Raw genomic sequence first — 26,713 nt, 5'->3', positions numbered from 1 at the left:
ATGCCACCTTGCAACAACCCCCTCGAATCCCTACCACTTTTTCAGATCAGGCTTGTGTTCTGTATGGAGTATTGGGAAGAAGGTCCCCATCAATATAGTATTTACTGCCTGTACGCACCATGTGATTCCGCATGTTGATTTTGTCGGCCAGAGGGACTCGGCTAGTGCACACACTCACAGATCCCAGTGGGGGGAAGCAAGGGAGGGTGAGTGGGGGCCATCCCTGTAACGATGCACTCCCTTATCTGTACATGCACAGATGACAGGATGGATCATTAACAGCCAGAAGGAACGCGCATCGTTCGTTGGGCATAGCATACACACTGATAGATATTATGAATGATATTGATCAGGAGGGCCAAAATAAGTGATATCACTCATTATATCGCCCAATATGTATGCACCATAAGAGGAAAAAACGTCTCCTTCAGTTATAAGGGTTAATTGAGGAGTATGGGTTAGGGTGTTAGAATAATTTACCCAGATCCCCACACATGTTTGACAATAGGCTTCCTCTTGGAATGTGTACTAAATGCAGATCATCTTGAAATGCAGCAATACAGAATCCCATGCAATGCAAGTGTTTTAATAAGGAGATTAGTTTAGCTGCTCAATTTGATATTTGTTGTGTCTCTGCTTTGTCAGACATGAGCTTCTAGAGGAGGCCAGAAGAAAAGGGCTACCATTTGCTCAGTGGGATGGGCCCACAGTGGTGTCGTGGCTTGAGGTAAGGCTCAGTAAAAATATTCTCTTCAAATGTGTTCACAGTGGTTACATTTCCGTGCTACCCAGAACATATATAGAATTATGAAACATGTTTCTCATATTTGGACATGGCCCTTAAATGTTGTACAGGCTACTGACCCGATTCAAAGCAGAGTATTCATGTGTTTCTCCTTTAGGGACAGATGTATCAAGCTTCAAAAAGTGATAAAATGGAGAGTGATAAACAAACAGCCAATTAGCCTCTAACTATCATGTTACATTGGATTAGATTTGAAAATTGACAGGTAGGAGTTTATTGACTGGTTGTTTATCACTCTCCACTTTATTACTTTTGGAACCTTATGCATCTGAAATTGTTATTAAGATTAGTAAACAAAACAGTGCTATAGTTACAGATATTACTAATAGGTGTTACCATTCTAATCCTATGATCATGCTCCAACACTAACTTGTACAGCTGGTTATCCTGCGCGGCGGTCTACTCCTGGGTGTAAGGTTATATTATATATTTGTGTTATTATCTGAGGGGTTTCTGCCATGTTTAACTAATGATAAACTGCTCAACTTTGATAGCACTATATAGTTTATAGACTGTAATACCATGTAATCTTATAATCCATAATCGTTTGCATGGAAGCATGAGTGAGCCACAACCTTACATCTACCACCCTGGAGCTGTGCAGCACACTCTATGGTGATGGTGATCACTGCATTTACTGTACATCATAGGAGATTCAGTGGAGTACAGAGAATAAATAAAATATATATGATGTGTGTTTTTAGTGTATGTACACATGTATATTTATAGTGGATCACCTTTAAAACCTGGGTTGTAGAATACAGAATGTAAGGCAAAGCATTCTATGACCTGTGTTTATAAGGGTAAAATCCCAACCCTACGGTGAAAATCCCAACCCTAACCCTCCACTTCTGTAGCCTAACCATAACAATGCCCTCTCACAATGCTGCCCAGCCCTAATATTTCCACCCCTACAGCATAGCTTTAATTATCCTGTTAGTGCCTAATCCAAAACCCGAGTGTTTACCATTGGAATCCATGGAATTAGACTGTTGGTATACTGACTGCATCCCGTGCAAATCTTCTTAAGCATGGTTAGCTGCAAAGATAATTGAAACATTTTTACTTTTTATCTAAATCTTTCTTTTTGCTGTGCAAGCTTATTTGGAATGTGTAACTTTAGCTGTTTTGCATTTTTTTCTCCTAGTTATGGCTGGGAATGCCAGCCTGGTATGTTGCAGCTTGTCGTGCCAATGTTAAAAGTGGTGCCATTATGTCTGCATTGTCAGACACTGAAATACAGAGAGAAATTGGTATCAGTAACCCCTTGCATCGATTGAAACTACGCCTTGCTATTCAGGAGATGGTCTCCCTTACAAGTCCATCAGCCCCTCCAACATCAAGAACCGTAAGTTGGCTTCCTCTTCCCTCAATGCCTCCTGGCGCTGCAGCTAGAGAAGTGGTCTAGTGACTTCAGCTTGCACAATATAAATATATACTTATTTGACTACAATCTTCATACCAGATCAATTATTATTTTTATTTTTTTAGTGATTGAAATTTAAGCTACAATGAGCATAGGTTTCCACTTGTTTGTTTTCATTGGTCCATTGTACGTTGTAACAGATCAATGACCAGCAGAGGGGTCTCTTTACACTAGGTAACAATTGACGGGGCATATCTTGTAACTTCTATAGACGCACATATGTTCATCCATGCTCCTGCTCTACCAGATAACTGACCATTTAATAGACTAGAGTAATAATGTATAATTTCAGTGCACAGTCTAGAACCTGACATTAGAGGATCCCTATGGCTCTCAGATCAGGGCCGGATTAAGGGTTGGGAGGCCGGGCGCCCCTAAAGACAAGGGATCTGGGCGAAGGAGGGTGTATGTTAGATTGTGTGTACCTCCAAACATGACCCATTCCAGAAGGGACAAAATGCTTCATATCTGGACTTCCCTCTAATATATGATTGGTGTCACCTGTGTTGAACTATTCAATATACAGTATAATAAAGGAATTTCAACACAGTTAATTGGTTGGGAAGTATGGCTTATGTACAGTATATTAGATTCAAACTAATAGTTCAATAATGTTGGTGTACTGTTTATACAATTAAATGATACAAATATTTTATAAAGTTATCTTAAAATACACATGGAAAAATAAAATATACTGTAATATCTGTCTTGTCACATCAAAGAATAGCGGCAGCAGCCTCTGTACTACTTACACACTGGGACAGGTATCAGGAGAGCTAGTGATGTTACCGTGCCCTGAAAGAAGGGGCAGTATCACCTGTGTCACAACCCCCCCCCCCCAGTCCACTGTGACACATTATTATCTCACAAACCACAGTGTACAAACTCTAAACACAGATTAAATAATATATTTTCCATAAGGTGCCCATAGACGCTGCAAAGTACTCCATGTGCTTTGAACTAAACTAGATCACACTGCATCTACTGAAATTCAAAATGCATGTGATGTGATAAAGCAGCGTGCGTTTTGAATAGATGCGATGCAATCTAGTTAAAGTCAGAGCAGCACACTTTTTGTGCTTTGCGATGGCAGGATCACTCCGTGTATGGGCACCTTTTGGTATACATGATTGCAAATATCTGTGGTGCTGAGCATTCATTTGTTTTTACTGAGCCATTTTCTGTACTTAGCAGTTGTGGGGACTTTGGTGCACCTATGACACAGCCAGTGGTGTATATTTGCTGATTGTGATGTTATAACACTATTAACTTACAGTGGTGCTGACTTTCTTCTTTAATGCTGCTTACCTAATGTGGATCTCCCCTGCTCTCCCATGGGTGCTTGCATTAGCCATCCGGTAATGTATGGGTTACCCATGAGGAAATGGAAAATCTTACAGCTCCTGCCAAAACGGTTAGTCGTTACTTATCATTTGTTTGTATATTATATGTCTAATCTTTGACCTTTACTGTAGCATACCTGTCTTACACACCTGTACATTTCCTATACACCTGGCAAACTCAAATGATAGGTACAGCTTGAAAAGCTACTACTGGAAGTCACTGTTTTGCTGTCTTGTGGCTGGTGACCTGTGTGGAAATCCACAAAGGCTAGTGCTGCTACTCACTCCTATGGGGGAAATTCAAGTGTTTTGTGCTCTGGAGGCCACTAGATATCACCAAACATAGCAATTACGTGTTGCTCCGTTTAGGCGTGCACAGCCCCACCACTGACCGTTATGGTGCAGTATATTAAGTACAGTGTCATATCTGTAACTGCCGAGCTTTAGTTATCTCTCATTCGTGCTTATTTTAATTATACACATGCCCTATGTCTAATGCAATTTGGTGCAATTGTGATATGACACATGTACTGTACAAGCTTGATTTAATCTGTTTTCAAATTAAATACAGGTTGAGTATCCCTTATCCAAAATACTCAGGACCAGAATGATTTTGGATAACGGATATTGCGTATTTTGGAATATTTTTATATTTGAATAAGGTATCGAGGTATCTTGCATTTATGTTGTATAAACACATCAACCACATGAAATACACACACATATATTTTATTTGTGCATGAAACAAGGTTTTCAAACATAAAACAAAGCTTGTGTACAATCTCAGACACTGAATTTTAATGCCAAGCAATCATGTCCTTGCACATATTTAGTGCCAGTTACAGATGTCCCCAGTAGGTTTTTAGCAAAAAAAATAAAAGTACATTTTGGAATCTATGGTTTTTGGAATAATTTGGATAACGGATATTTGGATAAGGGATACTCAACCTGTATCTAAATTTTAATATCTTCTCAAGTAAATTTGTTTTTATTATCCATTAAAGTACAATAAATCCACATTGGCAGCAACACTATTTCATAATCATTCTGAATACCAATAATACATTTTTCCAGTGGCAAATGAATACATTGCTGAATTAAAGACCTAAAAATGTAAAATATTTGCATCTTGACATTACACAATTTAAATTAATTATTCTGGCAGGCAATGTCAAAGAACATCCTACAGCCAACAACCTATCTGTACATACAATAAATAACATTAGTTATCCCAAAGTATACCACATCATTGGAAACTAATCTGCACTTCAGTATAGTCATGTTGGGATAACTAATGGTGCCCATGCACTCAGAGGGGAGAAGTCGCATACAATCACCCTCCAGCCACCCGGGCATGTGATGTATCGTATGTGATCCCTGCGACATGCCGCCGCTCCCTGCCATCTGATTCGATGTGCACGGGACCGCGCATGATATTGGATGTCAGACGCATCTGATTTGGGCCCGATCCATCGGAATCTGGTAAAACCAGGCACAAATTGGACAGGTGTATGGGCCTAAATGCTTTTTTTTAGAAGCCAATTTACTTTAGGATAACTTTGGATAATGGTCTACAGTATGTGGGGGGGGGGGTGCAATCTGGGATCACAGCTGTCGATCCCCACCAGCAGCTGTGATCCTGGCCCGTTTGCGGTCTGATCAACCGCATAACGACAGACTGGATTCAATATCCTGCCTGCCACTCGGAGCAAAAGGGACGTGGCTGCGGAAACGGCCGTGGATTCTCGATCTGCGGCTGGGATTGGCCGTTATCGGCAGAACGGGGCCGTTCTGCCATGATCCCGCATCAATGCTGTCGTTAATGACAGCATTGAATAGGAAGCCGCCGCTATTTCCCACGTCGGAAATAGCGGCAGCACATTGCATACCCCCCCCTATGAATGTACTGACTTGAAAGAGATACAAATAAAATAATGAATTATTACCAGATTCTGTTTTGCAATGCTAATTATATTGATAATATTATGCTTATAATGAGACCACTGACTCTTATGTTTTGATGCTTTCCTGCTGACCCCACAGAAAGAGTCAGAAGAAGGTAGCTGGGCCCAGGTAAGACTTTCCTTTCCTTATAACGAGATACCTAGACATAGGTGCACACAACATAAATAATTTCTAGGAACACACTTTATTAAGAGCACATAAATACAAGTGCTCAGAGCAGAGGTTGAATAGTTCAACATGGCAAGCAGTGGTGTATTTATAATGGGCCCACACCGGACACCAGCCAAATTCAGTTGCTTGCCTCCTCCTGCCCTACTGCTGCCCTTGCCATTAATCTAATGAGATTCCAGAAATTTGGCTTTGGCAAGAGATTTGTGAAGATTATACTGGATTATTGCGCATGTGCTGGAGACATTCCATGTATGCTTACCAACATTTTTTTAGTAAGGAGGTAGGGGCACACTGACCCTACAGTCTTAACACTCCACTGAAGACCACAAGCAAACAGACATATACAGTACCATGTTATCAACCATGTAGTGCGTGCAGGAATTAAACGACAATTCTTTTAGTGCTAGTAAGAGTATTTTCATTTGAAATATTGGGCATAAACCCTATCAGAAACACCAGGACTCGATCCTTAAACCCATACTGTATGCTGTTTTATGACCTTCACCATCCTCACACTTGACTATCATACAACAGTATTGAAGGGAACTGTAATATTTGCTTTAGTGGTGACAATAAATACTGTATATGTTATCGGCAGACTGTGTAATATATTATTGTGTGTTTAAATAATTGCATTATTCACATTAAATTCTGCAAAATCTCACTCTCTAGACCCTGGCATATGGTGATATGAATCATGAGTGGATTGGTAATGAGTGGCTGCCTAGCTTAGGTTTGCCTCAGTATCGAAGTTACTTCATGGAATGCCTGGTAGATGCTAGAATGTTGGACCATCTGACGAAGAAAGACCTGCGAGTGCACTTAAAAATGGTGGATAGCTTTCATAGGTATGTCCTCAAAATGTTAACACACGTGCTATGATCATTGATAATATGGGAAGGCTCTTTGAACATTTAGTATTTCCCCCCAGAAAATGATGGATAATGTTTTCAGAGCAAAATAAATATATTTAAGTAACACCTTCGCTAAACAAATGAGTAGATTATTTAAGATTTGAGGTCACGCTAGGCTGCTCAGTGGGGTCATTCAGGTAAGGTCAGAGTTGCTATCACTGCTCCTTCTATGAAAGCAGCAGTCATAGCGCTGTACTGTAATGCAGCAGAGGGTGTCTATTACAAGCAGGTATCCCTTCTCCAGTAGTGATCCGATCCATGGTGCCACACAAGTGGCCCGTTGCAGAGGCTCTTCCCACCCCATAAACGGCAGTGACACATTCACAAACTGATACAGTCACCGCCCTCCTCACCCCTGAACAGCAGCAGACTAGTCACCGGCAGTCTACTGCCTTCCTGCTTCTGACATAGTAGAACCCGCTTACGTACACATAGAATGGGTCCTGTTCAATCTCATAGTACAGAATATCAGTACTTTACGCATGATATGACTAGTACAACCACACCAAAATTACTTTCAATAAGCTTTGTGAACGTTCGGTGCTCCATGTGATTATCTATATGATTTAGCAGAATAAATTGTAGGCATAATGGCCATAATTCATACAATATAAACAAAAACCACAGGTCCTTGTTCATAAACCAATTTTGTTCCCTGCATTGGCTTATCCCACTCAAGCTTTATTTCTCTAAAATACAAGGTACCTCTAAAATCTTATAAAGCTTTCCATGCTTTGTACACTAATAACACATCAGTCGTACTGCTTAGTTTGTATACCAAAAAGCACTTGACACAGTAGGTTGATGTTTTCTGCAGTTAGCTTTATAATGATTATGTATGTCCTCAACCATCAATAGAAAGAACCACTGATAATTTGTTACCAATGGTTTGTTTTCTACTATCGATGGCAGCAGTCTGACGCTGACATGAGAAGGTTTTATACAGCTGCTGGCGTCCTGCATTTTTCCCTTTTTATGTACATTCTGCTCTTTTTAACTGCACAAACCACTGGGTATTTTTACATAGAAAACTATAGTATGAAACAGAAACATGCCGAAGCGGTCACCTTGGTTCTAACAGTATTGTTGTTATAAGACTAGATCAGGAGCAAAGTCATAGATACCACCACAGGTGTAAGTCTTCTGTGTGTTCCTGCTGTGCAATATTATCTTCGCTCTTTGCTGATCAAGATGACTGTGGAAAGTAAAACTTTAGTTCATTTAAAGTTGGAGAAAATATAAAGGTGCTAAAATCATTAACATAAGCAAACTTGAAAAAAGAACTCAGATAAAACACCTGGACAGATTTATTAAGCATGGAGAAGTGATAAAGTGGCCAGTGATAACACATCCAATCAGTTCCTAGCTGACATGCTACAGGTCTTGATGTAAAAAAAAATACCGTTAGGAGCTGGTTGGCTGGTGTGTTGGGTGCCGGACGGCTCCCTGACAGTCGGGATTCCGACAGTCATTACTCCGACGTCGGAATCCAGACTGCTCCCTCATGGGGATCCACGACCCCCATAGAGGGAGAATAAAATAGGTGGTGAGCGCAGCTCGCCACCGTGCCCGCAGCGTGGCGAGCCCGCAAGGGGCTTCATTGCGCTCCCCACGCTGTGCAGTCGAGATTCCGACGTCTGAGTAATGACTGTCGGAATCCCGACTGTCGGGTAATTATACTACAACCGGTGTGTTATCATTGGCCACTTTATCACTTCACCAGGCTTAATAAATCTGCACCAGTGTCTTCAGCAAAGTGTCATGTTTTAAGGTAAAGCAAAGTAAAGTGTTATATTGTCATCATTAGCAATCTATGGGATAATATAGAAGAAGCAATACACTGTAGGATGGCATTTGTCCCTTACTCTGAGGGCGTTAAATTGGGAAATCTATAAGTACTTTTACTCACTGATTAACAAGTTAAAAACAAACACTTCACCATGTAAGTAAAGCTGGACCAAACGTGCTAAAAAAAAAATGCTTCTAAATACAGTAGGTGTGTGTAATCCTAAAACTATTGGCAGGTCTGCACAAACAATCCAAATGTTTAAATTACTGTATTCTGGTATTTAGGCCAGGTCCTATATTCTGGTAAATATTTTGAGTTGGTTCCTATTCAAGCAAGTTCCACATTCAATGTACAGTATTTGATTTAAGTAATCAAACTCCTTTCTGGTTCATTGTATGGACTGACAAATCTGGTCAGCCCCATCAGTCGATGTGGGAGGTAAATGCTTGACTTAGAAACATTAACGTCTGGTTGTGAATTATTATACACCCATTTCTCAGTGTTTCTAGAGAGACATCTCTGCATTAATTGTTAATTTTATGCACCATAGTTAATGTTGTGGCCTAGTTTATTTTCTGAACCATAGTAGCACCCTAGTTTGCGTTATGTCACATTCATGTGCTGCCAATATACATTATTCCAAAGAGTACCCCCAATTTACATTGACATACAGTATCCCCGGTTGATATTTTGCGACAATAATGCGCCCTTTTTTAAATTATGTAAAATGAAAGTGCATCCACTTTATATTGTGCTACATTACAGTGCCATCCAGTTCAATTTATGCCAAATTACAGTGCCCCAGCTTATAATATGCCACACTAGTATATCCATGTCATGCTGTTCTCCAGTTCTTACTTTGTAATATTACATTGCCCCCCCAGTTCATACAGTTTGCATTATACTTCCTTACAATGAGATCAGATTATGCCACATTGCAGTGCCCCTTACCATTATTACGTACACTGCACACAACTCTACTGAAAATGAAATGTTGAGCAATAAGTAGGACCCAATTTCTTAGCAGAAATTTTTTGGAAATTAATTTGCAACTATATAATTTGAGTTCAGAACTCCTTAAGCTTTTGGACACCATATCAATGCTATAACTATGTCCATGGACCAGGGTTTATGTGCTGAGAAAAGTAGAGAATACTAATTGTTGCTTGGTTTTGATAATTATTAAACATTGTATCCACAAAGAACAGTCGGAATGTTAATGAACTGCTGCGGTCATGATTATGTTCTTAGGTAAGCCTCTCTGTGATCTACCATTGAGATTGAGGGGATGCGATTCCTAATGTTCTTTTTGTAAATATCATTACTGTTATTTCAATCAACAGAACAAGTTTGCAGTATGGAATTATGTGTTTAAAAAAGTTAAATTATGACAGAAAGGAGCTGGAGCGGAGAAGAGAAGTAAGCCAGCATGAAATAAAAGGTATGCCTTTATGTCCCAGAGGAGCAAATAAAGATTTCATACCCTAAAAACTCATGTACACATTACCTTGGCCCAGTACACAGCCCTGCTCCACACTGTGCTTTAGCACCCTAATTTATTCCTCAGCCAGGCATGCAGTCCCCTGCCACTAACCTTACCTCTTATGATAAGGACATAATTAATACTATAAACAAATCCCCCCAGCAGCACCTCTACTCAGTTTCCCTATTTTTCTATGCTCCCTCTCCCTAATTTTAACCAGTCACTAAGGATGAATTATCTTATCTGCACGTCTCTCTTCGAGGTATATTTACTATAGTGAAGGTGATTAAAAGACTAGATGTTGCCAACCAATCAGATTTTTGGCTATTGCAGTATCTTCTAGAAGGTGCTAGATAAGTAGAACCCGGTTGCTGTTGTCAACATCTCCACTTCTAAAAACCCACACTTTAGTAAATATACCCCTTCTCCTGTCCCACTAGCTCATATTTCCTCCATCATAGCTGCCTCCAGCACCCCCATCTAAAATTAGACTTCCCCTTTCTGATCGGGCATTTTCCCTCTTCTTTAAGCATGCAATGATGATCCATCCTTTGACCTTCCCTAATAATACAGGAAATTCCTTAAAACCTGAGAGGGCTTTCATGAGAATTCACAATCTATGTAACCCTATTTTTTTATTTAGTTTCTTATAAAGTGCAGCAGATTCTGTTGCGCTTTACAATCTAATATTGAACTGTCTATTTAATCCATTACAATCTGGATTACATTTACCGTATTACACAGTTCTCACAAATGTGTCTAATGATTTATTGGCTGCTTAATGTAAGGGTCAGCACTCCATTCTAATCTAATTCTTCTGGATTCACCTGTTGTCTTTCATACAGTTGACTTCTCATTAATTTGTTACTGCTCTAGCATGGTTCATACTCTTTTCAAATGTTCCTTCAGCATTAACTGCTACCTCCAGTGGCAAACGCAGGATTTTCAGAAGGGGGTTTCCAGAGGGGCGGAGCAAAGCACGGAGATGGACACTTAGGTGACCCAGTATATGCCGGGTCAGTTAAAGTATTAAGGATAGACCAAATGTATATAAATAATAATAATTAAAAAAAAAAAAATATATATATATATATATACACATACATATATATATATACACATACATATATATATATATATATATATATATATATATATATATATATATACATACAGGGGCATCAACAGCAGTGTAGACCCCTGGGCATAGCAATGTATTGGGGCACTTACCGATCCTCCAGCGGTAGGGGTGGGGGAAGCTTTGCCCCGGGTGGTAGGGGGTATTATATCAACCGCTCAGCATGTAGGGCCTGGATCAGTAATTTGCACTAATTACCCCTTTACTGCACAGATGGTGGGAGATGGGGTGGGAGAAGGGGGCATTGGGCTGAATGAAGGGTCCCTGATACATAACTTCCAGGGTGGTAGAGGATGTTTAATGTGCAGAGATGGGGTGTATAGTGGAGTGGTCTTATTATTCATAATTTTCTGGTGGGAGGACAGCTTGCTTGACTACAGATATCTCCAATTCCCAGAAATAGATTTCTTAGATTTTAATGGAATTAAAAACTAGAGAATCCCACCTATCAAATGGTATTGGGGACTAGGGGATCAGAGTTCAGGAGGCAGAGCAATCTGCCAACGAGTATATAAAACTACATACCAGGTGCATACCTCCCAACTGTCACGATTCCGTCGGGACAGTCCCGATTTTCGGGTCCTGTCCCGACGTCCCACCCGCGGCAGGCATTGTCCCGCTGCGGGGGGTGGCAGTTGGGAGACCCCCCAATCTAGTAGAATAGACGCTGTGCGCATGCGCACAGCGTCTATTCTCGTAAGAAAATGAGGTCGCGGCTAATTAGCATAAGCCGCGCCCTCATTTGCATACACCCCGCCCCCTTTTCGGTGTGTCCCTATTTCCTCCCGACGGAAGTTGGGAGGTATGCAGGTGTGTGGAGCTGGAGCAGTAACCAGCTGCTGGAAGGCTGATATCTCTGATTTTGGGAACAGTAGAGACAAGCTACTAGTATCCATCAAAGGGGGAGAGTCCCAGCTTTTGGAATATACCTTCAGAAAAACTCTTAAGTCAGACAGAACCTGAAACATCCAACTGGGAAGAGCAATTAACAGTCTTGGATGGGGACCACTGCTTTGAAGTCAGATATCTCCGGTTCCCAAGGGCCGATTTTTTAAATTCTTGTACCGATGGAAAGAGGGGACCCTCAGCTTTCAGACTAGCGTCCTTAGACTCCTGGGGGGGTTTCTGGGTACTCAGAAACCCCCCCTGCGTGCGCTACTGACCTCTTCTGAAATCGTTCTATCATGCTGGGAGCACCAGGTCTCAAAAGCTGGTTTCACATTGCAAAAACCTGCTTTCAACCCGTTTTTGTAAACGGCTCAAAAGCCAGTTAAACCCCTTTCATATTGCATGTTGTAAAGATATATTGCAGTTTCAATACCGTTTTTGTACCTACAGATTCAACCCGTTTCACCCATAGAAAGCCATATAATGTCATTTTTAATGTTTTTTTTCCTGCTTTTTTTCGAATGTGGTTATCATTTGTAGCAAATACTGTTTCTGATAGAGATGGGCAAAACGGATCTTTTCGCGGACCCGGCTCGACCCGGGTCGGTCACTGAAAAGATCTAGATCCTTTGGGCGGCTCTACGGATCAGTTTGTGAAAAAAAGACAGTTATTTATGGTTTGAGTTAGTGTACCATACCTCCCAACATGACCCTTTCCAGGAGGGACACAATGCTCTGTTTCTGGACTTCCCTCTTAATGTTTGATTGTTATTACCTGTGTGGAAACACCTTTCTTGCCCATTTACCTGTTTAGAACAGGTAATAGCAATCATTCGTTAAGAGGGAAGTCCAGAAACAGAGCAAAGTCGTAGGTCAGAGATGGGGAACCTTTGGCCCTCCAGCTGTTGTTGGACTACACATCCCAGCATGCCCTGCTACAATTTGCTATTTGGCCATGATAACACTGTTGCAGGGAATGCTGGGATGTGTAGTCCAACAACAGCTGGGGCCAAAGGTTCTCTAACCCTGACCTAGGTGGTGCACTTAACATAGATTGTTCTCCACAGTATTAGCCCGTAGAATCTATGGTTTTACACACAGGGGAAATTGACTAATAATTGAATAGCCCTGCGTGGTAAACACAGTAGATAATTGAATATTGAATACGTCGGGTTTGCCCCCTTATATATCTCAGGGTCCCTTCCTGTGGGGCTACCGGTCTCTGTACTACTACTACAATTAGCCTGTAGCCCCTTACCTTGAATATCTCCCCAATAGGCCCTCAGCATTTCAGGCATACATGCCGCCGGATACGGCAGTAGGGGGAGGTGGGGTCTGACATTCTGTGGCTCACTGTACAAATCAGGCCTCCCTCTTGAAGACCCCTTTTCATTGCCAGTTTCGGGAGGGAGGAGGGGGTCCCTATGATATAAAAATAAAAGTGTCTACTCACCCATTAAATACAACCATTTCCCTCATGCCTACCTATATACTTGTACAATGACAAATACAGGGAATAATCCTTTGTGAGGTGGTGTCCTGGGGTATTGATCATATTGGGGCAGTTTATCAATTTTGAGGGCGCAGGTCGACATGGGGATTTTCACTGTTTTTTGAGCCGACATGTGCCGACAGGCGGTATTTCATGCCCTACCTTCCACTAGGGCATGGAGTGAGATTATAATAGTGTGGCGAGCGAAGTGAGACACTGTGCCCAAAGCATTGCGAGCGATGCGAGGGTCCGATTCTCACTTCCAACTGTGTCCATGTCAACTGTGTTGACATTCGGGTCAAAAAACAGCGAAAACCCCATGTCGACCTTATGACCTTCCTCATGTCATCCTAACGTCCATGTCTACCTTTTCCCATGTCAACCTTTTCCCATGTCGACCTTTCTGCATGTCGACCTAGTGACTGTCTGACCAACGCTTGTCTGACGAACAATCCAGTTCCCAGGACCTGGGTAGAAGTCCCGTATAAAGGGACACGGCGTGTCCCATTTACACTGCCGCTGACAGGGGTCTGACCCGCTGAAGACCCGGGGTTTTGCAGCGGTGTAAAAGGGGTATTAATTTGCTCGTTGCCAAGGGAGACTAAATTTGCTCATTGCCGAGCCCCCCCTCCCCCCCCCAAATGAAAGTTAAAAGAAGGCCCCCTCCCCCTCCAAATTAAAGTTAAATGTACTACACAGCCCAGCAAACACAGATCTAGTAAAAAAAAAAAAAACACATGTGCACTGCCTAATTTATGTCTGTGTGTCTGTGTGTTCATACTTCTACTACACACCTTTCTGTGATACTACTGGTGAACTCAGGTGAAGCAATCTTGAAATGCCTGCCAGTGCCAATGCCTCTGCTCTGTCTGCTGTTGATGTGTAGTCACCAGACCTCCCTCAGGGCTTCCAGATTCAGAAGAATCTAGATCTGCACGTGACACAGCAGCAGCAGCAGCAGCACAAGCAGCCAATTAGAAGAAAATATCTCAGCTGCCAAAGGGGGCAGTGCTGAGCTCAAGCAATGCAATGTGCATTGTATTGTATGTAATGCTAAGCGAAACCGATCCGGATCACCATTTTGGGATCGGCGGATCGCTCGTTCTTTTGATGGATCCGTTCAAAAGAACCGGATCGTTCGCGAACGACACATCTCTAGTTTCTGAGCTGTTCAGACTGCAGGGAAAACGACTCTGAAACGTGTAGGATCCTGCTATTAACACGTTTCAAAATACCGGTATTTTGTAAGCGGTAAATTGATTGTGGAGCTTTCATATTGCAGCTGCTACCATTTTAAAGCATTTAAAAATCGGCAATATGCCGAGTTAAAACTGCAATGTGAAAGGGGCTAAAGCCTGAGGGGTTCATGTAGAGTTGGACACATTTTGTGCCAAATACGCAGACCAAAGAAAATCATTTTGTGCATCTTGCAGAGCTCTGGATATTGCATGCACCTAATACCATTAATTAGGATTTCACAAAAACACAGATGACTGCCAGACCAGAAGTGGGAAGGGCCTCCATCTTTGCAGTTGGAACCCCATTTTTCTAATGTGGTAGGGTGGTCCTTAAGTATTGGAAGCCTGTTTTGGGCCTATGTCTGTGCATAACTGGTCTCCATGATTTTCTGCAGTGCAGAGGAATAATGCCTGGTCACACTGGTAAGCCGTCACTATATAAGGTTTATGAAGGTCCTTAGTGTGAAAGAATATAATATAATTCCTTTATTCGTCTCATAATGGAGAAATTTGCAATTGTTACAGCAAGGTTCAAAGAACAGATAAGAGTAAAATGGCATAATAATGACACACATGATGAGAAGTGCGAACAAAATAAATCTAGAATCTAAGAACATGAAGGTCTACTACAGACCATGACAGTTATACATTCTAATCACAGCAGGAAGAAAAGACCTGCGGTATATCTCCGTTGAGCATCGAGGGTGAAGCAACCTGTCACTGAAAGAGCTACACAGTTATGTCAAAATATTCTGGAGTGGGTGTGATTAATAAGGATGTTATCTTGCTAATCATTCTCCATTGTGGGAATCTGTGGGTACATTTCCTCATATTCCACAATAAAGCAGTAAAACCATTACAATTTCAAATGTCTAAAGCCCCATACACATGGGACGATGGGGGGAGCCGGTGCTGAGTGACGTGCTTAAGCAGGGATCGCTCAGCACACATCGTTGCACACCCACAATGTGTGCTGAGCGATATAAATACTGCGATCTTAGTAGTAAAGACAGTCCCTGCAAGCGATGTGTGGGACTGCGCATCACCATCACTGGGGGGGGGGGGCATACACACAAAGCGATCCATGCTACATATCTAAGTGTGTATAATAAATATTAAAATTGTTTCCATAATGATACCAAAAATCAATTCTAATGTGTGTCTGGTGTGGCAAACATGTACAAGACAATACATTCAACAATTCTTGACCATTCTATGTTGCAACCAAGCATCTATCCCCCCAACCCCTCTCAAACACACACACATACACACATGTTGTATTAATAGAAGTGATTTTGCAGCAAAATATATGTTTTTGACCGTAAAAAATGTTTAGTAATGATTACGGTAATCAAAAGTGCAACAAAATTGTAATACTTTAGGCAATTTGCACTACTTTATGATACATGTGAAAAATGTGGCATTCTTGGTGAGTTTGCCATTTCCTATACAGGTAACTATTTGAGTTTAACAATTTATGAAGCGGATGAGAGAAATAGCTGCTTTAAATAACTGTTTAACGTATTGTTTAATGTTGTTGCAGATGTGTTGGTATGGAGCAATGACCGTGTGATCCGTTGGATCCAAGCAATAGGTCTTAGAGATTATGCAAACAACATTTTAGAAAGCGGTGTGCATGGTTCTCTTATCGGTCTAGATGACAACTTTGATTACACTAGTCTGGCGTTATTACTGCAAATCCCAATGCAAAACACTCAGGTAAGTTCTATAGCAATGTGTTTTTATTCTTAAGCAATGTTATAAATATTTAGCAAGAGCTAATGTTTTTACAGCATCTACAGCATCGAACAAACCCTCCTGATTTAAATTGTGCCTGAAAAAAAATAATAATAAAAGATATGATGAGCTGGCATGGCTTAAATCAGGTGTGCACCACTAGGAGGTATCTACAACTCTACACATTTTGCCATGGCGAGTGGTCATACCAGATACTCACCTGTACAATTGTTACCTTCAAGTAAAAATTATGGGCCTGATTCAGATCTGAAATTTGCACGGTGACCAACTTTCAATAGACTGCGCATGTATATAGCTCATAGTACGCATGCACAAGGCCACGATGTGCAATGAAATCCTGCTTCTTTTCGCCGTGGGCTGTTCACAAGTTGATTGACAGGAAGCTGCTGGATTTTGGTACTGTAAGGAAAAATGCAGGCGTGGCCAAACGTTTTTGGGGACGGAGTATGACGCATACTCCGGTCTCGATCAGGCTGAGACCATCAAAGTCATTGAGTAAGTCCAGGGCTACGCACAGGCTGCACACAGTTGATGTTGGGTGAGCTGAGAGTGGATATGCAGCCCATTTGCTGGCTTGTGACATTCGGTAGCTTGCAAAGGGCGGAATTACACTCTGGCGGGCTCGTGGGTAACTACTTACAGGGTGATTGCACAGCACTGATAATTCGCACAGCAATGATCAGGTCTGAATCAGGCCCAATGTATCCAAGTTCTTGAAAATGATAGAATACATGGGTTATGTTCGGATTCCACAAACTACACTGTAAAATGGTGTATTACTTGCCTGTGGTGGTCACACTGTGAGGAGAGCATGCTGGCAGTGCATAGCATTATGTGTTTGGAGCCAACTAAATGCTTGAAAGCAGAAGAATCATAGACAAATCACAAGTAAGAGGCTGACTGAAGAGTCAATAAGTTGATTATATGGGATTCCAATTATTATAAACTCTTACACATCTATTTGTTTTCAGGCAAGACAAATCCTGGAAAGAGAATACAACAATTTGTTGGCACTTGGAACTGAAAGACGTCTTGATGAGGTAAAAATTTATATACGTAGGCTCTATGTGCACTGCAAAAGAATAGAAAAACTCCCAAATCTACAGTAGTGCAACTTCAGATGGAAACAGCAGATCACAACCACCAGATCATGATGTTAATGTAAAGCTAAAAAAGAGGTAGACATCTTCAAGTGCAAAAAGGGTATTCCAATAATTCAGTAACTGGTTGAAAAGATTAGATGAAATTAGGGTCATACTTTATTGGTCTTGATGCTAATAATTATTGTATTATATGTACAGTATACTTCTTCATTATGTTCCTTTAGGACTGCTATCTGTATCAAGCCAATATACCTATTCGGGAAGGGATAGCCGGTGTTTAAAAAGGAAACGTATATTTTTACCATTTAAAAAGGAATATATTATTTATGTAATTAGAGAATTCTATATGGGTACGTTATAATTTCATTCCTTGCAGGATCCCGTTCGGTATTTCCCGCACACAAGGTTCCTCGTGCTACCATACTTATTCTGGCTGTATTATTTCTTCAAGATTTTCGATGTTCCTGCAAGGCTGCTAATCTAGATAATAAAGATTTACTACATTTAGGTGGAGTCTAGTGCATTTAGTAATAAGCAGTAAAAAGAGCTGTATCCAGATTTCAGATGGTACCTGATATTTCTGCATAATAATTATTGGGATAGCTATATTACATTTGTGTAGTCCTACTGTATAACCAATATTATTTATGAGTGCAGCTGGGAAAACTAATTCAGCTAATGTAGTCACAGAACAAATGATATCCAGTAAGGATCAGGTGAATCATCTCCATCTATATTGCTCCCCCAAGGCTGTTCTTGGGCAATTGCACTTCTTTATTTACATTTCTTTTCTTGATCATAACCACTATGTTGATTTCACTCTGATCTTCCTTTGCTCCCTTTCTATGCTCGGACTAAATGCTACTTCAAGCTCAGTAAATCTAAACCACCACTTATTGTCTTACTGTCTCCTCCTTTCCCACAGTTCCCCATGCTCCCAACCTGGGGAGGTCATCATTCATTTTGGTGTTCACTTCCAGTTCCTTGTCCATTCCACAACATTGTTAAGATTTGCCCTTTTCTCTATGAATGTTGCCAAGCCTGCCAATACATGCTCTGGTCATGCATGGCAAATTCCTCCTATCTGGTCTCTCCAGAAAGTGGCAGTGTTGTTAATCTTTTCCCGCTAATCCTTTTTCTTTGTGTCTGTGGAAAGTCACCATGGTAGCTCCTCATTGCTTCCAGAGCCCAATTCAAGCTGCTTACCCTCACATATAAAGTTTTCTTTAAAGCCTTCCCCTCCTACATGTTAGACCTGGCCAATATATATTCCCATAACTTTACTTATCATGGAATTTTTTTACGTATTAAGCAAGGAAGGGAAGAGGTTAGTGTGCAGGATAAGAATTTAGCACCAAGCAAGAAGACCTGCTGGGAGGCCATGGGAGAATGGAGAGGATGCTTCATATGATCTAGGCAGGGCTTCAAACTGTAGAAATGTTACGTAATGAATTGGAGACTACACAGGACATACAGTATACTCCATTTTGTGAACAAACTAAACCTTCTCAACAATGGCGCCAAAGGATTGTTTATAAGTAGAAGAGATCAGAGAGCTGCATTCAAAAAATGTCAAATCATACACTAAGGGGTAAATTTACTAAGATGGGAGTTCTATTGATGATGGGTTGGTGCCCAAAGCACCCAATCAAATTCTACTTCTTATTTATTTATCGATCACATTCTAGGAGATAACAGATAGAATCTGATTGGTGGCTATGGGAAACATCAACTTCAATAGAACTCCCATCTTAGTAAATTTACCACTGAATGTGTTGTGGGAATGTCAGGGAAAGAAGGGGAGGCAGAAGAGCGTAATAAAGGGACGTGGATCAGAGATATACATGATGGGTCTCATTCAGGTGCAAAGGTTATTTTGTGATGTTGCTTACAGTAAGAAATCTCTCACAAAGTGCGAGAGGAAAACGTTGGGGGAGGTAAAATGGAAAGTCTGCAAAAAAAAAAGTGCGTCGTCCCTTTTCGGGGAATGACTCAGCATGCAATTGTGATCTCGGTGTCGTATATTAGGTCGACACGGAAAAGATTGACACATGAAAAGGTTTTTTACTTCTTTTATTTGGTGTCCATCTCAACAGCTGAGCACATGGAGCCACGTACCTCTTTATCATTCCCAATCATGGTCCACTTTGATGGTAACTGTGTAACCCCCCCCCCCCCTGAAACCTCATGTATGTTTTCATGTGTTACCTAAACCATGCTGACCTTGCTTTTGTCAACCTTTTGACCATATGCATGTCGCCCATGGTGTTCACCTATTTACTGTACACCTACCATCCAGAGGGTGCCGGACGGGGTATAGGGTTCCGACAGTCAGGATCCTGACAGTCATTAGCCTGACGTCTGGCGAATGCAACAAAGCCCCTTGCGGGCTTGCTACCTATTCTATTCTCCCTCTGGGAGTCTTGGACACAAGGGAGAATAGCCAGTGGCCATTGTGAACCAGTCTGTCTGTGTTTTAACAGTTGGGATCCTGACATTGGGTAAATGACTGCCGGGACCCCCTATACCACACCCCCTGCAATCTCATACACCTAAAACATTGTCCAGCATCCCAGCTCCTGTTGCCATGGAGGCAGTCAGGGGGTGGATGTTCCTTGCATCTACATTGTGGTACTGATGGCTTATGAAGTTACTGGACATGGTCTGATGGCTTCGGTGGGCATCTCTATGCACTTGTGGGTGGTTGCTTCTGTAAAGCACCGATGGGGTGTGCTCAAACTGAAATCTAAATTGCAGTGTAAACCTAAAGCAGCCAGTATTTTCCCTGCACAGAAACAATATAACTCACCCACCTGCAGTGCAACATGGTTTTTCCAATCAAGATTTTGCTTTTGCAATCCATTCTGAATCAGCCCCAATGTACACTATTTTAATATGTGTCACACACCGATTTGAAATTGCTTGAAAAGTTAAGTAGAAATAAATACCTAACGCTATTGGACCGTGTTATTTTAATTTTCCAAGTTTCTTTATATTTCGTTTAGAAAAAAACTTTAGTAAATGTCTAAATAATGTTTCTATTGCTAGCCATAGGGAAGTGCTCAGAGTCCATCTAAAAACACAGCATCATTTAGACGTTAAAATTAAGAACAATGAGGGTTTTTAATCTCAAAATTCTGTATTCATCCTTTTGGTGCAGCACACAATCCCCTTAGCCAAATTTCTGTGGCAAGGTGTGCAGTGCAGATACTGTACTAGGTTATTGTCACATATACGGAGCCAGCATACTTTTCTTGCCAAGTTCAATGGGCAAAATCAAGCATGATCCAAGTTTCTGGCATCTCATACTGTACCTCTCTTGTTGGGAGATATTTCTGTACTACAGTAGGAGAGACAGAACACGCATTCCAAATCAATAAGCATCAACAAATGAGATTGCATAGAATACTGGATTATATTAGTGCAATTTGGAACACTTTGTATTTCCAGAGTGATGACAAAAACTTTAGACGTGGGCCCTCCTGGAGGAGGCAATTTCCACCGCGTGAGGTCCATGGAATCAGCATGATGCCAGGCTCTTCAGAAACACTGCCAGCAGGATTCAGATTAACAACAACATCCGGGCACTCACGGAAAATGACAACAGATGGTACTGCTTTATTTATATATATATTTATTCAGAAGACAACATACTATTATGTACTGTACAACTACATTACACGGATTATGTCAAAATAACACACTACATTATTACAGCATAAAAAAAAACAAAATCAAGCTGCAGCTTTTACAGCGAATGCAATAACTGCATTTTATTTTTTTCAGATCATATTTTAAGCTGAATACATAACTAACAGCACACTAAAGACAATTCATTGATTTATATTATTAATAGGGATGTAATGGGAGCAGGTTTAAGCAGCCAGGTAAATGTCGGACTAAGCTAGACGTTATAATGTCCAACTTTTTTCTCGAACTTTGCCAACGTAGCGGCGTGTGTCTTTCCAGGCAGGGATGTAGTGGCAGCAGAGTTAGAAAGTCTCTTCCAAAACAGCTCTATAAAAATCTATAGACAGACATAAGTAGAGCCTTTTTTGGGGGGGAGGGAGGGATGAGACTTATTCTGCAATTATTTAAATATACTGCATAACAGGTACATAATTATAGCACATATGCAACAAATAAACATTAAAAATGTATATAGCTCATGTGCTGTACATGTCATTTTTGCACTTTATTCACATCACTATGTGAATTGGATACACAAGCAGCTTCTGTTAATTAAAATGATATACAGTTGCATACAATGATATTTGTTTTGCCTATATTCTGTAACTGCAATTCTAGCTGCATACCAAATTATGTGGAATTGGCTGGAAAACAGTTTAGCATAAAATTTTGGGAGCTTGATGAGTATTCCCGACTGTCCGTATACAGATGTAAAAATCCCGACTGTGGGGCACAGTCGGGATCTCGTTCAACAGGGCTATTCTCCCTTGTGTGATCCCCCATAGAGGAGAAGAGAGGTTGCGAGCACGCAAGGGGCTTTTTTACGCTGGCTCCATGTCTGAGTACAGACGGCCGGGTTTTGATGTCGGTATACTGACTATTGGCATCCTGACCATTAGCCAGTCATACCACACATAAAAAAAATTTCTGCAGATACACAGCAATTAAAAAAGGAATATAGGCATGCTGCATATAATTTTAAATAGAAGCTGCTTGTGCATCATATTCACATCACATTGTTAATAAGATGCATCTTATGGGAGAAAAGTGCAAAAATGACATGTACACATGACCAATTTTGAGAGATCAAAATATATTTGATTTTTAAGGTTACAAAAAGTTTAAAAGTCTGTTACTATTTTGAACAATGGCGAATACAAATCACCTCCCCCCGCAAAAAATAAAATAATCATCTGTTATTATGTTTGACTATAGAGCTGTTTTGCATATGACTTTCAAAAGCTTGCCACACACTTGTGTGACTTCTACCCTCTGAGAAATGACACACACAATCCCCCTTGAGCCCCCCAGAACCTTACCGGGTTGCAGGATTTGATGTGATATATCGTATGCAGTCCTTTTTGCATATGATATATTGCATGAAATCCCAGCCAAGCCTGTCAGGCTTGGTTGCATTCCAACATATCTCTCCTGCAGCTGGTGCGACTCACAGGCTCCGATGCAATACGCACACCCCTGCACATTGCATGGGACCTGGATTTGGATGCTTTTCATGTGATTTATTGCTGCAGTCGCATGAAAAGTGTCCAAATTGCTCTAGCGTATGGGCACCTTTAAGTCTACTCTCATATAAATCTGGTGCGTTGGATGTTTTTAACATGAGAAAAAGATCTGTGTAGAACTTTTTACCTGCATGTATTATTCTAGAGCCAAAAACCTCAGATTCAGAGAAAATTTACTAAAGGGAATTTGTAAAAAATAGGTGTATTTGTATCCAGAAATACACTTATTTTTGACATTTACTATCCCAAAAATACAGCAATTCGTATTGATAGCACATCAATACGAATACGAATTGCCGTATTTTCGGGATAGTAAATGTCAAAAATAAGTGTATTTCTGGATACAAATACACCTATTTTTTTTTTTACAAATTTCCTTTAGTAAATTTCCCCCTTAGTTACAGAAATCTCAATGTTTAGCCATGTTACAACCAGCCCGGCCATCTTACATCTGATGTTGGGACAGTATTACGGATAATGAGGGGAAGCAGTGGTCTACCGGCTTTGGCCTAGCCGGACATTAGAATGATATAGAGAACATTACACACATGAGAGGTCTTGTTACCTATACATATGTGGGCATTGTGGTGTGGGATAAACGCATTCTTTAAACTCATTAAAGTTAAACATTTTTACAAGTTTTTCCCACTGATTATGGGTGGCTGTCTTTTACCAAAGCCACTAAAATAAATCATATTTGTATAAGTGGAACAGCAGCACAGATACTGTAGGTAAACAGCTTTCAGCTCTACACCACTATATACAGTACATAACTTTTGTGTCGTAAGGTTCTTAAAAGTGGTTTTCATTGACAAAAAATGATCTTTGCTTGAAGTTTGGCACTGAAACATGTTTGCCTATCTGTGCTGCTTTCCCTTAAAGCTGGACAAAGCCACTCCAGCTTGTACCACACAACTTTATTGCCAGACCTTTCACGAGTAGATTAGGAGTTCAGGTTAAATCTTTTTAGCATTGTAAGTTTTTTTATTTATATAGCACACTTTCTCCAACAGGACACAAGGCGCTTAATAGTTCCCAACTCAGTCCTAGCTGTGCAGGTTTTAAGTATATCCATGCTTAAGCACAGATTGTTTAATGAAAATAATTGAGGTACTAATGTAGTCACCTGTTGTCAAGCATGAATATTCTTAAAACATGAATTGTTAGGATTCCTTGAGGAATAAGTTTGGGAGCCACTTGCAAATGTTGAAACAGCATATTTCGCATAGCTAGCATTAATGAAGAAAAATTGGGGAGGTTTTTATTCTATCCCTGCTTGAAATGCTAACATTTTTGCAAAATCTCCACTTCTGTAAACACACACTTTAATAAATACCTGGATGGTTACTTCTTTATGATGGTATGCAGGGGACTACAATAATTTCTCCTCCCACAGAAGTCAATGATGCATGGGTTTGTATTCACAAAAGAGTTTTTAGATTATATATAAAAAGAAACAAACAAAATATATATATATTAAAATATAATCTACCTTTCTATGTATATATTTTGCTCTTCTTTTATGAAATCATGACCGTTACTTTAGTTTTGGTTTAAATAGGGTTTGCCAAATGTTGTCCACAAAGTATCATAACAGTCCAGGTTTTGAAGAATATTCTAGGTGACTTAAGTACCTCATTAATTTTGATATAACCCTTTGAGCTCAGCCATGGATATCCTTAAAACCTAGCATGTTAAAAGGTGCCTTGAGGACTGAGTTTGGGAACAGGGAATACAAGAGGATAATTCCACTTCTTAAAAACTAGTTTATCAATCACCTACCACACCGTAATGGACTGCTTGTATAACCCATGAGGAATTTGGGTTATACAAAAAAACAGGAAGACTTGAAGAGAAGAGATTCCGCAACATCATTCCAGTGCCCAAAGCAGTGCAATGATAGAGCAACAACATAATAACATTTGGAAATCCAACTTTCAAATGTTCTTATGTTTGTGGCATGTGTAGGGGCTAAGCTGTGGCAAACTCAGATACCATGCAAGCCGAAGAGTGGGTTCATGGGATATAATCCATTAAGCATGGGGGAAGGGGGGCCCTTTATTTATTTAGATTTTTTTTAAAAAGTGGAATTATCCACTAAAGCAACTCTTAAAATATACAATTTTTTTCTGTCCAGCAACTAAAGAAAGACTTGTATTTTATTAGCAGCCGCCCCTTCAGGAATGCAGAGAGTAGACAGCTCCACAGTCCGGACATACTCATGTTGACAAAACTAAAAACAAAAAGAGCAAAGCACTGAGTTGCAGTAAGTATTCCTTTACGTTTTGCACACTTTGTTCTTTCGTAGAGAATATAAAATGAAAAAAAAAAGGGGGGGGGGGGGGCTATATTAATGTGTCACATGTTCGTAACTAAGTATGTATTATCCAGAAACTTTAGTGTTTTAAGTTTATGACCCATATTTAATAGTGATGCTCAACAGAAAATCAAAAAAGCTAAAAATAAAAGATTATTTAAGAAGCTTTATATTTAATATTCAGCACATGGCCCTACAATATAAATCAATGTGTGCTGCATCCCTAACACATCCCCTATTAATATGTATGCAGTTTGGGGGCAACACTGCCTACCCAAATATATACAACAGTAATTAAACATACAGCATTTGGCTGTTGGAGACTTACTGGACCCGAGTGTCTAGATTAGGGATGCCAATCCCACGATTGACATTCCTAATAAATAAAAAAACACACCTCGCCCTCCCAAAATGGCGTGGGGATGCCGCAGGGCGGCCTGCGACAGTCACGCTGCGCAGGGGTCGGGAACAGCCAGGCAGCATGTTAGCTGGTGCTGAGAGGCTGACGGGCATTAGACTATACAGTCTAATACCGAACTCCCGGGATGATTGAAATCCCGGCAATATTAGGGCCAAATCCCCGGATCCCAAAATAGGCTGGGTGTCTGAACTAGACTAGGGTTGCAAGAGTAATCTTCAGCTTATGCAGGCTGGCTGCTGCATGGAAACAATGTGAATCGCAACTATGATCCAAGGTCTCAGGATCTCAACACTCAGATCTCACAAATGCATGCAGGAGGTGACTGTCTCCTGCAGATACCTCCGACTGCATTTGTTACAGCTGATTCCTTGTGACTGTGCAATTCCTTACAAACTTGAATTGGGCCTTTTGTCTGAGTCCACTCCATCATTCTTATACGGCCTACACACATGCCGATATTAAGGCATTTTCTAAGCGATTTTGCTTAGTTTGGCAAAGTCGCTTAGCAAATGCCCTCACATCGGTGTATGTGTGGGGGCTATATCGGCAGCAGTGCGCGTCTGTATCGCTGGCTGAGATTGATGGACAGTGTCCATCAATCTCGGCATCGGCAGGGTTCTCCCACCGGAGAACACTGGCGCTGTCTGCTCGCTTAGCACACAGAGCTGACAGCTCGCTCTGTGTGTGGGCTGTCAGCTCTGTGTGCTATGCGATAGCGGCGCAGCACAGCCCGACCTAGCATAGCTAGGTAGCCCTGCACACATCGCTATGTGTGTAGGGCCCATTAGTCGTGATTATTTTACATCCTTACTGTTGGAGTAAAGTAAGAGCAAGCAAGTTACTGTGCACCTTCATAAAACCATGTTGCCCTGCTGGTGGAGTGAATATGTGCAGAGTATGGTTCCACTGCCTTCTGGTAAAGTCGATGGGTTGTGTCCTGGGCCTTCCTAAGACCCAGTAGTCACAATTATAGAGAGAAAGGAATGCTATAACACCAACAGGTGCTTAGTGTATTTCCCAAACACAGTTTGTTAGAGAGAATAAAATAACACAAACTGACGAAACAATATAAAAACACAATTTTAAAAATGCACAAATCACTAAGGGGCTATTTTGGTTCACTCCTGGCAAATTCCTTCTTCGATGGACAAAACCATGTGCACTGCAGGGGGGCAGATGTTACATGTGCAGAGAGAATTAAATTTGGGTGAGTTATTTTGTTTCTGTGCAGGGGAAGTACTGACTACTT

General features: G+C 40.8%; 1 protein-coding gene across 13 annotated transcripts in view; it reads left to right on the top strand.

The window, feature by feature from the left end:
• The window catches only part of PPFIA2 (PPFI scaffold protein A2), a 323,573-nt gene that overhangs the window by 290,871 nt on the left and 5,989 nt on the right, over positions 1–26,713 (top strand). For 7 of the 13 annotated variants that reach the window (XM_083182325.1, XM_083182322.1, XM_083182327.1 and 4 more), the window contains 10 exons: positions 646–727; positions 1,953–2,153; positions 3,583–3,645; positions 5,618–5,647; positions 6,383–6,558; positions 9,757–9,854; positions 16,196–16,371; positions 17,382–17,450; positions 20,964–21,123; positions 24,893–24,992. In XM_083182325.1, the coding sequence (XP_083038451.1) occupies positions 646–727; positions 1,953–2,153; positions 3,583–3,645; positions 5,618–5,647; positions 6,383–6,558; positions 9,757–9,854; positions 16,196–16,371; positions 17,382–17,450; positions 20,964–21,123; positions 24,893–24,954 (1,117 nt within the window). In that variant the 3' untranslated portion in view covers positions 24,955–24,992. The remainder of the gene's footprint in view (positions 1–645; positions 728–1,952; positions 2,154–3,582; positions 3,646–5,617; positions 5,648–6,382; positions 6,559–9,756; positions 9,855–16,195; positions 16,372–17,381; positions 17,451–20,963; positions 21,124–24,892; positions 24,993–26,713) is intronic. The other 6 variants (XM_083182335.1, XM_083182323.1, XM_083182328.1 and 3 more) reach the window with 3 other exon arrangements.

The sequence above is a fragment of the Crinia signifera genome, chromosome 4, assembly GCF_055691185.1.
Source record: "Crinia signifera chromosome 4, ASM5569118v1, whole genome shotgun sequence".
NCBI classification, from domain to species: Eukaryota; Metazoa; Chordata; class Amphibia; order Anura; family Myobatrachidae; genus Crinia; species Crinia signifera.
This window is presented reverse-complemented; position numbering and strand designations above follow the sequence as displayed.